This window comes from Anthonomus grandis, chromosome 2, assembly GCF_022605725.1.
Source record: "Anthonomus grandis grandis chromosome 2, icAntGran1.3, whole genome shotgun sequence".
NCBI lineage: Eukaryota > Metazoa > Arthropoda > Insecta > Coleoptera > Curculionidae > Anthonomus > Anthonomus grandis.
In genome coordinates, this window is record NC_065547.1 from 23,757,052 (window position 1) to 23,770,607 (window position 13,556).

Below are 13,556 nucleotides of genomic sequence, written 5' to 3' on the forward strand. Positions count from 1 at the left end.
GCATTCTTTATTATAGAGCAAAGAAACGAGAAAAATATTAATAAAAATGTCTAATTAGGTATATGTTTTCGCTTATTCGAGCCAGTAATCTCCGCAAAAATGTCTGTGAAGCTAGCGTCCGACCGACTGACGTCCGAACATTTGACTTTTTAATTGATTTTCACAAAAAAAACTTAGTTTGTAAAGGTTTGTAACCGCTATAAAAAATTTAGTTTTATCATTGTTAATACCTAGACAAATTATTAAAGTCCCTTGGGAATTTCAGGAGATACAGGCATTAAATCGATTAAATAACATGGAGCACGGACTATAAATAGATCGCTGGAAAATAACATATGCTGCGTTCTCGATTTGATTACTGGGTATGGATTTTTTCCATTCTTTTCTTCTTTTTAAGTTTGTTAATTCTTAGTCTCAAAGTATATATTAATAATTGGCACATAAAAGAAAATTGGAAAGAATACATTTTTTAGCTGTTAGAAAATATAGCAAATTAAAAAATATATTTAGTGGATTAATAAAAATATGCAATTCTATGAAAAATTGGAAAGTCTAAGACATGGTGAACTCAAAACTTGTTTTTGACCTTGCCCTCAAATTCGGTAGCGCTGCAGTTGTAGTGCTTTGAGCTTGATACAAGGCATCATTTCTAAAAATATCTTTGGCCTATGGTTCGCAGCTAGGCGTATTCTAGGCATTCGATGTTCTAAGGTCATCACTGTGTTATTGAGGAAGCCACATCATTAAGTAAGATGTCAATGTGAATGTGGACCCTTTGAACAATTATTATAAACTGTAATTTAATTATAAGTTAATTTCACAGTAATAAACATTTCTTTTGGTAAATATAATTATTTTTGGGCATTATTGTAATTTGCGGCACAATAACACTATTAAACTTTTAAAAAAATCATATCTTGGTAAGGAAACTTTTGCGGACCGGACCTATGTTCATAGGATATTTTCGATTCAAATTTAAAGAAATTTTGTCCTTATGAGTAACACTTACATAGTGAAATTTTATCGCTTACCTCAGGAAGAATCCGTATATGAAAATACTACATCTATAGAGAGAATAACAAGAACCCAAGATTATTGTTGACAAGATATTTCAGCATACAGGGTGTCCCAGCGAAAACGAAACAGAGCTATTTTCGGTATGAAAAAAAATTTTTTTTTCAAATATCTCGGACACGTCGATTTTATTTTTGAGAGGGACCACTTTTCCTTACCAAGGCACCCTCATACCAGCAACCCCCTTCGAGGGGGTGGAATCACCCCTAAAATCCTAAATGGAAAGAGGGGTCGTATGATACCTTATTTTAAAGGTCTTTTAATTCTGAATATAACTGCCAAATTTGAAGTGGCTAAAATTATTTCTCTGGATAAAACAGCTTGTCAAAATTGCGGAAACAGCGAAAATGAAAAAGGTATTATGGACTCTTTTTTGGATAATATTTTTAAAAAAACAAGGAAATCCTATTTTCGAAGGGGTCACTTATTAATTAAGAGGCCACCTAATACCTGGAATCCTTTACGAGGGGTTGAAAGCACCCCTTAAATCTTAAACAGAAAGAGGGTTCGTGTTATACCTTATGTTGAAAGCGTTTTCACTTTAAATTTAAATGGTGACTTCTGAGTGACTGATGGATTTCTTCTGGATATGAAAGCCAAATAAAATTTTGGAAAAAATGCTTTAAATAAACCTTTATGCCTGAAACCCTTTCTTACAATTTTTTTTATTGGATCATTAAAACATGATTAAAAATTTAGTATTGTTAATATTATTGTTATTACACCTTATCAGCATATCATAAATAAAAACAAAATACCAAATAAAATGCAAACACAAGTATCTGAAGAATTTATTTAGCTTGCTAAATATCATTGGTACTTTTTTCAGAGTTTTTCTTTCGGCATAACAATTGTGCCAATAGAACGGTACAAGAATTTAATGACCTTCATCCAGAAAAACGAGTCAACAGAAAATACGTTTCAGAAATAGTTGCTAAATTTAGGGAATCTGGCAGTGTCTTAAATAAAAAGCGTGAGGTTCAAAATGCTGTTGTTGTCAATGAAGCAATGCAAATAACTGTCCTAGGTCAACTTCATGCCGAGCCAGGAATAAGTGTCAGAAAATTGGCGACGAGTACAGGAGTAAGCAAAAGTAGTGTTCATAGGATACTTAAGCATAATAAATTCCATGCTTACAAAATTCATCTGATGCAAGAACTGAATGAGGACGATTTTGACAGACGAGTGCAATTTTGTGAATCACTTAGTGATATGATAACTGTTAATCCGCGTCTTATTTACAACATTTGCTTTTCAGATGAATGTACTTTTTGTCTTAATGGCAACGTAAATCGTCATAACTGCCTGCTACTGGTCAAATGCAAATCCGGGCCAGTTTCGCGAAGTTCATACCCAATTCCCTGAGAAGTTAAATGTTTGGGCGGGAATCTTGGGCGGCTCCATTGTTGGTTCGTTTTTTCTGCCCGGAAATTTGAATGCAGAAATGTACCGAGATCTCTTGGAAAATGCCGTATATCCAAGAATAGTAGAAATAATGGAAGGCGGAAATCATTCTGATGATGATCAAGTCGTTTTCCAACAAGACGGAGCGCCTCCACATTATGCTGCTGGTGTGAGGCAATATCTTGATGAGATATTTCCTGATCGTTGGATTGGAAGGAGAGGACCTTTTATGGAATGGCCAGCTAGGTCACCCGATTTAACCCCATTAGATTTTTTTTTTATGGGGGCATTTAAAAACAAAAGTTTACGCTACCCAACCAAACACCCTAGAAGACTTACGCCAGAGAATTATAAATGAGTGTCAGATGATAACACCTGAAGTTCTACAAAACGTCAGGCATCGTTTTGAGCAAAACCTGTATTCCTGCATGGAAGTAGGCGGGGCACAATTTGAACATTTAATAAATTGACGTAATTTAAATAAACTTGTTTTATTTAAAAGACACAAAAGGAAAAGGGTAGGTATTTCTTATCTTTACTCTTTTACTGGCAGTAAAGATATTTCTTGCTATTTTTATATCCACAAAATATCCATCAGTCACTCAGAAGTCACTATTTAAATTCAGAGTAAAAAGGCCTTCAAAATAAGGAATGACACGACCCCTTTTTCTATTTAAGATTTAAGGGGTGCTTTTAACCCCTCGTAAAGGGTTCCAGGTATTAGGGTGGCCTCTTAATTAATAAGTGACCCCTTTGAAATTAGGACTTCTTTATTCTTTTAAAAATATTATCCAAAACAGAGTTCAAAATACCTTTTTCATTTTCGCTGGTTCTACAATTTTGACAAGCTGTCATATCCGGATAAAAAATTTTAGCCACTTCAAATTTGGCAGTTATATTCAGAATTAAAAGACCTTTAAAATAAGGTATCACACGACCCCTCTTTCTATTTAAGACTTTAGGGGTGATCCCACCCCCTCGAAGAGGGTTACTGGTATGAGGGTGCCTTGGTAAGGAAAAGTTGTCCCCCTCGAAAATAAAATCGACGTGTTCGAGATTTTTGTAAAAAAAATTTTTTTTCATACCAAAAATACCTCTGTTTCGTTTTCGCTGGGACACCCTGTATAATACACACATATAACAGACCATGTTAAAAATAAAACACAGTTCCCTTGATTAAGTAATTTCTGTTATTAAAAAACATATTAACAATAATAAGTGTTGATAATAAAAACTTTTTAAATAAACTAACTTTTGTAATAGTAAAATACACGTGTTTCAGAGTATAGACGTACAAGTAGCTGTTTAATAATATATGCTTCCCATACCTATTTTAAATTATTGATCATATTAAGTGGCTCTACTATATTTGATATATTCGACTGGCAAATTTCTTTCTTGAACTGCCGAAACCCAAGCATTAACAAAAACAGAAATTCATACCCAAAACCTTCAGTTAAAAAAAGTTAAAGAGAAAATGCAATAAACCGCATGTCCCAGCATTTTCATAGTGGTTCACCTTTTACTTGAATAAAAAGTATTTTTTCTAAAAAGTCTTTATTCTTTTCTTGCTTAAAATTTTCTACGCTTTATAAGTTCTAACCATTTCCCCACTTACCCTTACTGCTAAAAGGGAAAATGGCATAAGCCACATGTCTCACTATTCAATATCGTTTTCCTTTTACTTGTATAAAAATTCCTTTTTCTTAAAAGTATATTGTTTTTCCAATTGAGTTTTCCACGCTTTCAAAATTCTAACCGTTTAGAGCTAGATATTAAGTTTTGTTATATTAAAATCTCGCGTTTTTAATACAAATATTTATTTGGTTGAGTGATATGAAGCTTGTACATATTTACGTTTACATTCTAGAACAGTAAGTAAGAGTTCTTATTTCTGCTTATATATCAGTCACCTTCTAAAAAATCTATAGAGAACTCTTGTTGTTCTTATGGAAGAACAATGTAAATATGATGATCAGGATTCTAACCTTAAAGTGAGAAACTCCAATATTAAAAAACCTGCATTTCTTTAATTGCGATACTAATATGTATGGTTTTAAATATTCAAGTATGTTCTTGTATACAGAACATTAGTAATTCGATACAGCTTGATAAAAAAATCAGGAAATTTTTACCTGCAGGTCCGCTTGGAATTGGCGTTACCGGATCAGCACCATTCGGTGGAGCAGTCGTATAAATCGCTGCCCTCAAATTCGGTGGGGCTGCAGTTGTAGTGCTTTGAGCTTGATACAAGGCATCATTTCTAAAATTATATTTTTCATACTAATGAATTTTTTTAGGTTTTAAATCTTACCTATGCCAGAACTTCTTAGAATTTTCACAATCGACCTCTGACACAAATTGGCAAATAAAAGTCTTTTGATCGAAGGCAGTGTAGTTGGCACACAAGAAATCATACCTCGTACCGAACAGACAATGGTGATAGACCTATAAAGTATCGTATTATATAATTACATACTTAATGACATGATAATATCGTGACTTAACATATTTCCTCATCTAAATAACGCCGAACTTATTTAATTGGCGACAAAATTGCTTTAACCTTGACAGGATAGACCTGTGATATTATTGTTAACTTTCACTATATACTTTACTACAGATAATATTAATAATATTGGACATTTAGATTCAAAATGACTTACTTGACATTTATGGGGTATACTTGCGTAAAACCCATCGTGGAGTCCATCACACTTAAAATCAAATTTCTCGTCTGGTACCTAGAAAAGAAAGATTTGATTAAAAGTAGTGAATAAAAAGACAAATTGCATAAATGGCATTATCCTAGAATATTCATAATTTTACATTTTCCTCTCTTACTTCTTCATCTCTTCATGTTCTAAGTGTCTTTAAATGTGTCTTTTTGATTCATATTTACGTAAAAGCTTTTTTGAGGAATTTTTAGAGTGCTCGAAAGGACACCAAGGTGAAGTTAATAGTGACTCACTTAGGTTTATCAAGTAGACGTACTGCAGACATATAAGCTATAATAAATAGAGCCTAACTCAATTCTACAATTCATGTAAGATGTATGGAATTGTTAGACAATATATTTCAATTGCGATTAAAGTTAAAGAATATGCCATTAACGACATCAAAATAGTACTCAAATGCTACAAAATTAAATGTTACAATCTACTGGTATAACGGTAATTCCTTTGAGGACACGGTAACTTGGGTGCCTAAATATTAACTTGCAATATTAAATCTCAAGTAAAGAAGAGAATGATTTTTTATTCTCCTCTATTTACTAGATTTTGACCTACATTAAATATAAAGAAAACCAAGTAGCGAGAAAGGAATATAGGGAATATACAATCGGAAAGTCCGATCAGTCAAAAGTTATTTAACAAGAGCCCATGATGACGCATAAAAGTATATCAACATCAGAGTTCTTGAATCACGACTGAGTCATTTGCGGAAAACATGATTCCAAAATTTCGAAACTACATTTCATGTTGAACGTGTTAAAGTCTATAGACGACTAGGATTGTACAGTTCAAGAAAAAAGTTTTTTTGGAAGTATTTCAATTTTCTCTCACCACAAGATTTTGCCTCACAAGAAGAGGCGATGATGACACAAAGATATATTTAAGTTCTCTTACTATATTATGTTAGCCTATTCGCTGAAAACATAATTCTAAAATGTACAACATGATATTGCAATAAGATCAAACTTGATCAGGATAGTACAAAATATTCATGTTAACGTTACAATATTTAAGCTATGGTTTGTCCAGAGACATATCCTGACTTAAACTATATTAAATACATTGACAATATATTTGAAAAGCGTGCTAGATGTATGCATTCTACCATTAGTAATACTGAGAGATCTATAACATGACAAAAAATAGTTGGCTCTGTAGGCAAAAATAGAAAGATATTGATCTATCTCATTAAATTAATGTCTCGAGGTAGTGCAGAAGTTCAATGAGTAAGAAGAGCAGCTTACATATAATATTATATGTGAGCTACTACCATGAAGAAAAACTATATACTCTATGGCCTATTCAGATTATAAATACTCCTTTCAAATTTTACATTATGAAGCTATTTCAGCCCTATTTTTAGTGGTCCAATAAATATATATTGCAATAAAATAATTTTTGTACCTCTATGTCAGGATTTGAAAATTAAATGTAAAAGAGAAAATCTAAATAATACGACTTTAGGTGATGTCGATAGAATATTTAATAAAATACTTTACTGTTAAATTCATTTGGTGGTTTTTATTATAACATTTCTTTAAACAAATATTTTAATGTAATGTATTGTATTCTAAATAATTATTTGTTTGTCTAGGTATTAATTTTTCCTTGAATTTTTGAAAATTGTATTTTATTAATACAGATCTATTTTTTGTGACTATCAGCTCAATATTTTTATTGTACAGTTAGTTAATGGTTTTCCTAATCAAATAGTAAAACTTTTTTAATTGAAAAATATTTAATAAATATATAAATTTTTTACTAGTAAAAACTACGGAAAAACGCTTTGAAAACTGGAATAAATAAGAATGATGAAATCGGTTCATAACCTAAAATCTTTAATCAAATTTTCTTTCAAGGAGTATTTCCAATGGGTCACACTGTATAAGTAACAGCTATTTTTATATGGCGATCTTTATTGTTGCTAGTGATAAGTTCTTAAAATATTTAATTTAAGTTTCCTAACTAAAGATATATTCTTTTAGATCTTAATTAAAAAAAACTCGACTTACCCTTTCATAGAAGGGGTAATCCGACAAGTTATACCCATTCAATTCCTTGGGCAAATTCGGATCCCATACGTAGTCAATTTGCGGAATCCCTGTTAAAGTGGGTGTGGTGCTGTTGGAATCTGCTGTACTATTACTACTAGAGGCTGGTTCTGCATCACTACCAGACTGCAATAATAAAATAAAAATCGTCATAAAGATGTTTATTTTATAAGGTAACATGTTTTCAATAAATTTATAATAAAAGAATGTTTTTGAACGTGAAAGACTATTATGCAAATAGAACATAGAGTGTTTAAAAGTTTAAAATTCATTTCTCTATGAAATAGAATTAGCGATCGGGTTGAGGATATAGAAAGAGGAATCCTGATTAGTGTAGAAATTATCCCCAATATCCACAAGTCGGTTATTTAGTTTGAAGTGCATTGATTTGTATTATCTACAATAATTCTAAGTCACTTATTCTTAAATTAAGAAGTATAAATGAACTTATAGCAGAAGTTTATTTACACTTATAGACAAGTAAATTTACAAATTGACTTTTTGCTAGGCATATAAATAATACACTTTTTACTATTTCAGTTCTTTTGAACAGGCACTCTTTTTATCACCCTAGTTAATATTTTATGGAAATTGATATTTTATCTTGAAATTAGACCTAGCTCTGAAGAAGTTATAAAAAACACTTAACGAATTCACTTTTGCTGGCGGCCTTTAAAAAGGGATCAGAAAATAAGATCTTACATTGTTGCTGACTATTTAACATTTTTCTGGATTTGTAAATTAAAAAGTGTATTTCTTAACGCCTTCTATTTTCAGAAAAAAAACCACTTATATAAGAGAAATATTTAACGAAACTAAATCTTATAACTTGAAAATTGATAATGATTTTCAATTTATAAGATTAAATCAATTCTGTGGATATTAATGATTCAATTAATATCCACAGAATATTTTCGCAATCTAGACTTATTCGAGATGAATAAATTCGAGTTGCGAAATAACATTACGGAGGATGCATTGATTTTCTTCAATTTTATTAGTAAGGTCATTAATCAGGCGCTGAACGACTCTAATACAGAAAATATTCTTGTTTTACTTCGTGCATTACTGATTTATATTAAAAGTGTTATTTTCTTAAACTACTGGAGTAATTTTCTGGATTCAGATCTACAGATTAAAGAGGGGAGAAAAATTATTAATTTACATATTTCACATAAGTCGGCTAATTATATCCCTTTAAATAGACGCACACTTTGTCTTCTTTGAATAGTCTATGCCTGAGTAGGGCTATCCTGATTGGACTGAATATATACAGTAATTTTATTTTTTATTTATATATTTCTGTTAAATTATGTTATTTCATAATGCTGATATTGAAATAGTACTATGCAAAATGACGTAAAAATGGCAAAAAATCGAATTTTAACCACAATATTTGGTCGGTTTTAAAATAATGATGATATTTAAATTTAAATAAAAAAATTGACATTTGCAGGTATTTCAAGATTTTCTTAAAGACAATGCGTCATTAAATTAAAATATTAATTTTTGTCACATGTAATGATTTTATTAATGAGTTACCTATTATGTTACTGAAGTGCCATTTATTTCTATATAAATTCCACTTTATTACATCGTCTGATGATAATTAGATCGTACGCGATACAGTTTGTAAAATAATTGTTTTCCTTCTACTCTGCCTGCGTCTTTTTTTTTTGTCTTTTACTTTCAAATTAATAATTTTTTCTTTTATCTGCCTTGTCTCAAGATGGTTCTGGTCCAAGTTACTCAGGCTTCACATTTTTTTTGGATGTACATCTAGATTATATACTGAAGGTGTATAATGAGAGGCTGTTCATTCTACCTCTTCTCTGAGGATTGACTATTTATTTCACGATGTTATTGATGATTCAGCCGCTTAGTAACAGAATCACGACCAAAATACAATAAAAATATATATATCGATAGGCACATACTTATATCGCACATACGTTATAGCAATTAAAATAGCATAGAGGAAGAGAAAAAAGAGAGTGTAAATATCTTCTGACTTTATTAGTATTGCTCTATTATGACTATAAAACTAAACATATTTATTTACACGGGAATGTACATTTATTTTATCATCTATACTTATTTTAATCATATTTTATAAATTATTATGCAGAAAAAGTTCTGAATGATAAAGCTTCTTAAGGTTACTTCTGTGTTGTACTATTTATTGTTGTCGCACTGTTTCTTGTTAGAGTCCTAGTTATATAAATGGATTCCTTTAATAGGAGGATAGGAAGTTTGTTGTCTAGTATTAAACTGATATTTCATAAGTTCTTCAGCTTCAAATACCATTGATATTCGATAACTCTTGTGAATATTTCTGTACGACTCCCTCCAAAAGATTTTTTAATACAACAATTAACTTGTTTCATTATACGTTAGCTTGTAAAAGGTAAGAGCTTGATAATACCTGAATTTTTAAAAGGTATTTCATTCTTCACTAGCCTTGAAATTTTGCTACGTACATTTTATTAGATAAAAATACAAAAAGGATTTAATATGAAATGTGACGAGTTCTGAAAGTGATTCTGATAATAACAAACTGTCCCCCAGTCTAAACCGCGAATTTTTTTGTTTTCTCGGAAAATTCTTACCACACTTGCTGTACATGGAGTTTGTCTTATGCCAAATGCTGTTCATACACGTACACTTCAAGAACCTAGATGTAGGCCAAATGGGATTCATCTGTAAATAATATTTCTCCAGTAATGTTCCCAAACAGCATATTCTTGGGACCATACTACACGGGTAGCATGATTCTAAGGGTTAGAGGTTGACATTTCTAAAGCATTTGGCTGACTAGATTTTCATCTCTTTATCTTTTGTATATAGTGTAACTTCTAATTGTAAACAGCTAATTGATGATATCTGGACGGTTATTTATAATATCACAGTTTTAATATTGTTAATGTTCTTGTTATACAAGAAGTTTTCATTCTTAGAAGACCTACATGTTATTTAAGGCGTGAGATGACGCTTTGAATAATTTTCATGGCATTTGCGACATTAACTTGAAATATGTTCAGCTTCAAAGCTTTCCACAGGTCTCAATTTTTTTATTTTCATTAACATTATTAAGCCCGTTTAAAAAACCATTGATCAAGTTTGGTACGTAATTGGTACCGCTTATTTACATTCTGGACGTATGTACATACTAGATATATTTTTTTAACCTTATGTATCGTATATCTGCCTTAATAAATATTCTAAATATAATAAAATTTATACGTATATCTGACTAATCTAAGAATAGCGGGTTCCATGCGAACGGCCTTAACTGGGCGCTTCAGACTCAGTTGAGCCTTCCGTCCCTGGATTGGTAGTGCAATTCAACGCAATGAGAAATGCTCAAAATCTCTTGTCATAAAATCCTAAATCGCAAATACAGTGGTATCAATCTACTTGGACAACGGAGCTGCTATTAAGTGAGCTATAAACTCCTACTGGAGAGTACTAGAGTGCATCAAGGTCCTAGAGAAACATAGATGGGTGCTCTGCCTGCCTTACCAGACAACTATTGTATTTAAAGACACTCAAAATTGGGCTGCTAACAAATGTTTTAAGTTTTAAGATTTAATTAGGAGACCTATGTATATAACAGCCCTTTTGGCTGCCCACTAACTTCCTACATATACGAGGGATATATCCGCCAAATAAAAATGTATTAGTACAATTCGGTCTACTTTTCTTAAAGCTTTTGCTGATTAGAACATAATATCTGTTTTAAATCAAATTAAACTTTAAAATGGGACTAAGCGCTTTTCTTGTTACCTGTTATTTCATAATGCTGACATTTAAAATTAGAATTAGCAGATACGCAGAAATTACAAAAAATCCAAATGTCAACAGGAATAATAAGAAAAGTTTTAAAATACTAATAAGATGATGATATTTAAATTTAAAACAATAAATTGACATTTGGAAAGATTTCAAGGTTTTCTTAAAATTAGCAAGTCGGTAAATTGAAATGTTCATATCTTGTTACATGAGCGAGGCCAAATTAAACTTATTTACGATTTCCATCTTTTGATTTGGTAAACCGTTACATATAAATAAACAATTATATAACTTTAACTGATTTAAATTTTAGTGTTTGAAAATATATTAGTTTTTATAATAGTTATCAACTAAATAGGGAGTTACGGAATACACTTACTCGCGAAGTGTGACCTTCTTTCTGGTAACTACATATGAGGCGTTTCTAGCAGGGGATAGAAGATTTGTTTGGCTTTAGGGACTTTATTTATTATTATAATCACTGATAATTGCCAATTCATACGATACCGACAAACACAATGCTACCAATATATTTGTACTGCTATAAATACAGGGTGTCCCAAAAGTGATGGATCAAACTCAAACAGATAGAAGGAGTCATTTACAATCAAAATCACCCCCTATGTTGTTATGCAATTGTGAATAGGTTAAAAGTTATAGCCATATATGTGTATTTTTTTAATTCCAGCACCTTTGTCAAATAAAAGCTTTTAAAAAAATTATACAGTTGATTAAACAATCTGTTTCTTTTATTGTACCAAGAAATGATGTGCCTCTCCAACAAAAATATGTTTCTTAAGCATTACTTTTTAAGAGCACTAGAAAAACAATTTTTTTGGACTTTTTACAACTTTAAAAATCTAAGTACTAATACTTATCTAGTACTTAACTTTGATGCCATTTTTTTGCGAAGAAAATATAAGACATGCGAGTGACCCTGAACCTTAAAAACTTCTTTAAATCATACTGATTCCAGCAAAGTACAACTTGAATAGATTATTAAAATTTCTTCTTGTCTAATTAAATTTTAATTTTTTTAAGAAATAAGCAAAAAAAATATTCCATGGCTAAATCAATATTTTGCTTTATTATTTTACGAAAAAATAATAAAATTAAGATAGTAAAGTGTCTCAAAAATGTTTAAAAATACATAAGCATGTCGACTTCTAATACTGACCAATTTATCTGCGGTTATTTTGAAGAATGTTAATTTGTCGTGTTTTTTGTCGTAAACAAAATTTAAAAATAATTTAAAATAGGTAGTGTTGTGTTGTCCAGGTACTGGCTAAGTACATACAATTTTGTATTATTTATACAACTGAACATATAATGCCTTATACCGTCCGTGAGTATGCAGAAATGCATTATGTTTATGGATTTTGTAATGGAAACGCTCAAGCGGCTGAAAGGGAATATCGTGAACGATTTCCTGATCGTGAACGATATCCTGACTACAGGGTGTTTCAACGAGTGCATAACGCATACGTGGAGGGGCAGATTCCTGGAAATCCTCGCAGAATAGGAAGACCTGATGAAAATGCTGAGGCAGAAGATGACATCATTGAAATGGCATTAGAGGAACCTTCAACTAGTGTTCGCCGCATATCAAGACGGTCTGGTATTCCGAGAACAACAGTACACCGCATTCTACGAAGAAACCAGTTGCATCCCTATTATGTACAATGGGTTTAAGATCTATTATCGGGTGATTATGACAAGAGGGTGGATTTTTTCCACAATTTTTTTAACAAAATTTTATGGTCAAATCTAGTTTTCAGAGGGCGGGAATATTTAATATTCACAATTTACACCACTTGGCATATTTTAACCCCAGAATTGTTAGAAATGACCGCTTTCAACATCAATTTAGTGTGAACATGTGGAGTGGCATTCTTAACGGTTCATCAATTGGGCCGTTTGAACTACCAGCCAAATTAAATGGTGAAATCTATAGGAGATTTTTGGAAGAAAACTTACCTGTTTTACTTCAGGATATTCCATTAAATATTCGTCAATCAATGTGGCTGCAGCACGATGGAGCGCCCGCCCATTACAGCCTTCAGGTGAGACAGTTTTTAAATGAGGCCTACTTTGGTCGTTGGATTGGACCGGGAGGTACAATTCGTTGGCCACCGCGCTCCCCCGACCTCAATCCAATTAATTTTTTTCTATGGGGGCACTTTAAGGAGTTGGTATATGCCAGGGAAAATCGTAATGAGGAAGAGCTACGCCACCAAATAATTACAGCAACTAGATTAATTACCCAAAATGAACGTTCATTCAGAATGATTCAGAGAAATTTTATACGCCGATGTAGGTTATGCATTAGATTTCGCGGCAGACATTTTGAACACTTATTGTAAATGATAGCAAAACTATCATGTAAAACAATAAACCATTTCCTAATGTTTTATTGCAATCCACCAACCCAACAAACCACAATTATTTATTTTAAAAAATTGGTAAATATGGATTTAGCCATAAAATTCTTTTTTGCCTC

The 13,556-nt window shown here is 31.6% G+C and overlaps 1 protein-coding gene across 1 annotated transcript in view; it reads right to left on the reverse strand.

Moving 5' to 3' along the window:
* LOC126750500 (titin-like) overlaps positions 1-13,556 on the reverse strand; it is a 68,153-nt gene that overhangs the window by 7,194 nt on the left and 47,403 nt on the right. The window contains exons 4-7 of the mRNA XM_050460133.1: positions 7,226-7,390; positions 5,145-5,222; positions 4,793-4,926; positions 4,614-4,741 (exon numbers count right to left, since the gene is read on the reverse strand). Of these exons, the coding sequence (XP_050316090.1) occupies positions 4,614-4,741; positions 4,793-4,926; positions 5,145-5,222; positions 7,226-7,390 (505 nt within the window). The remainder of the gene's footprint in view (positions 1-4,613; positions 4,742-4,792; positions 4,927-5,144; positions 5,223-7,225; positions 7,391-13,556) is intronic.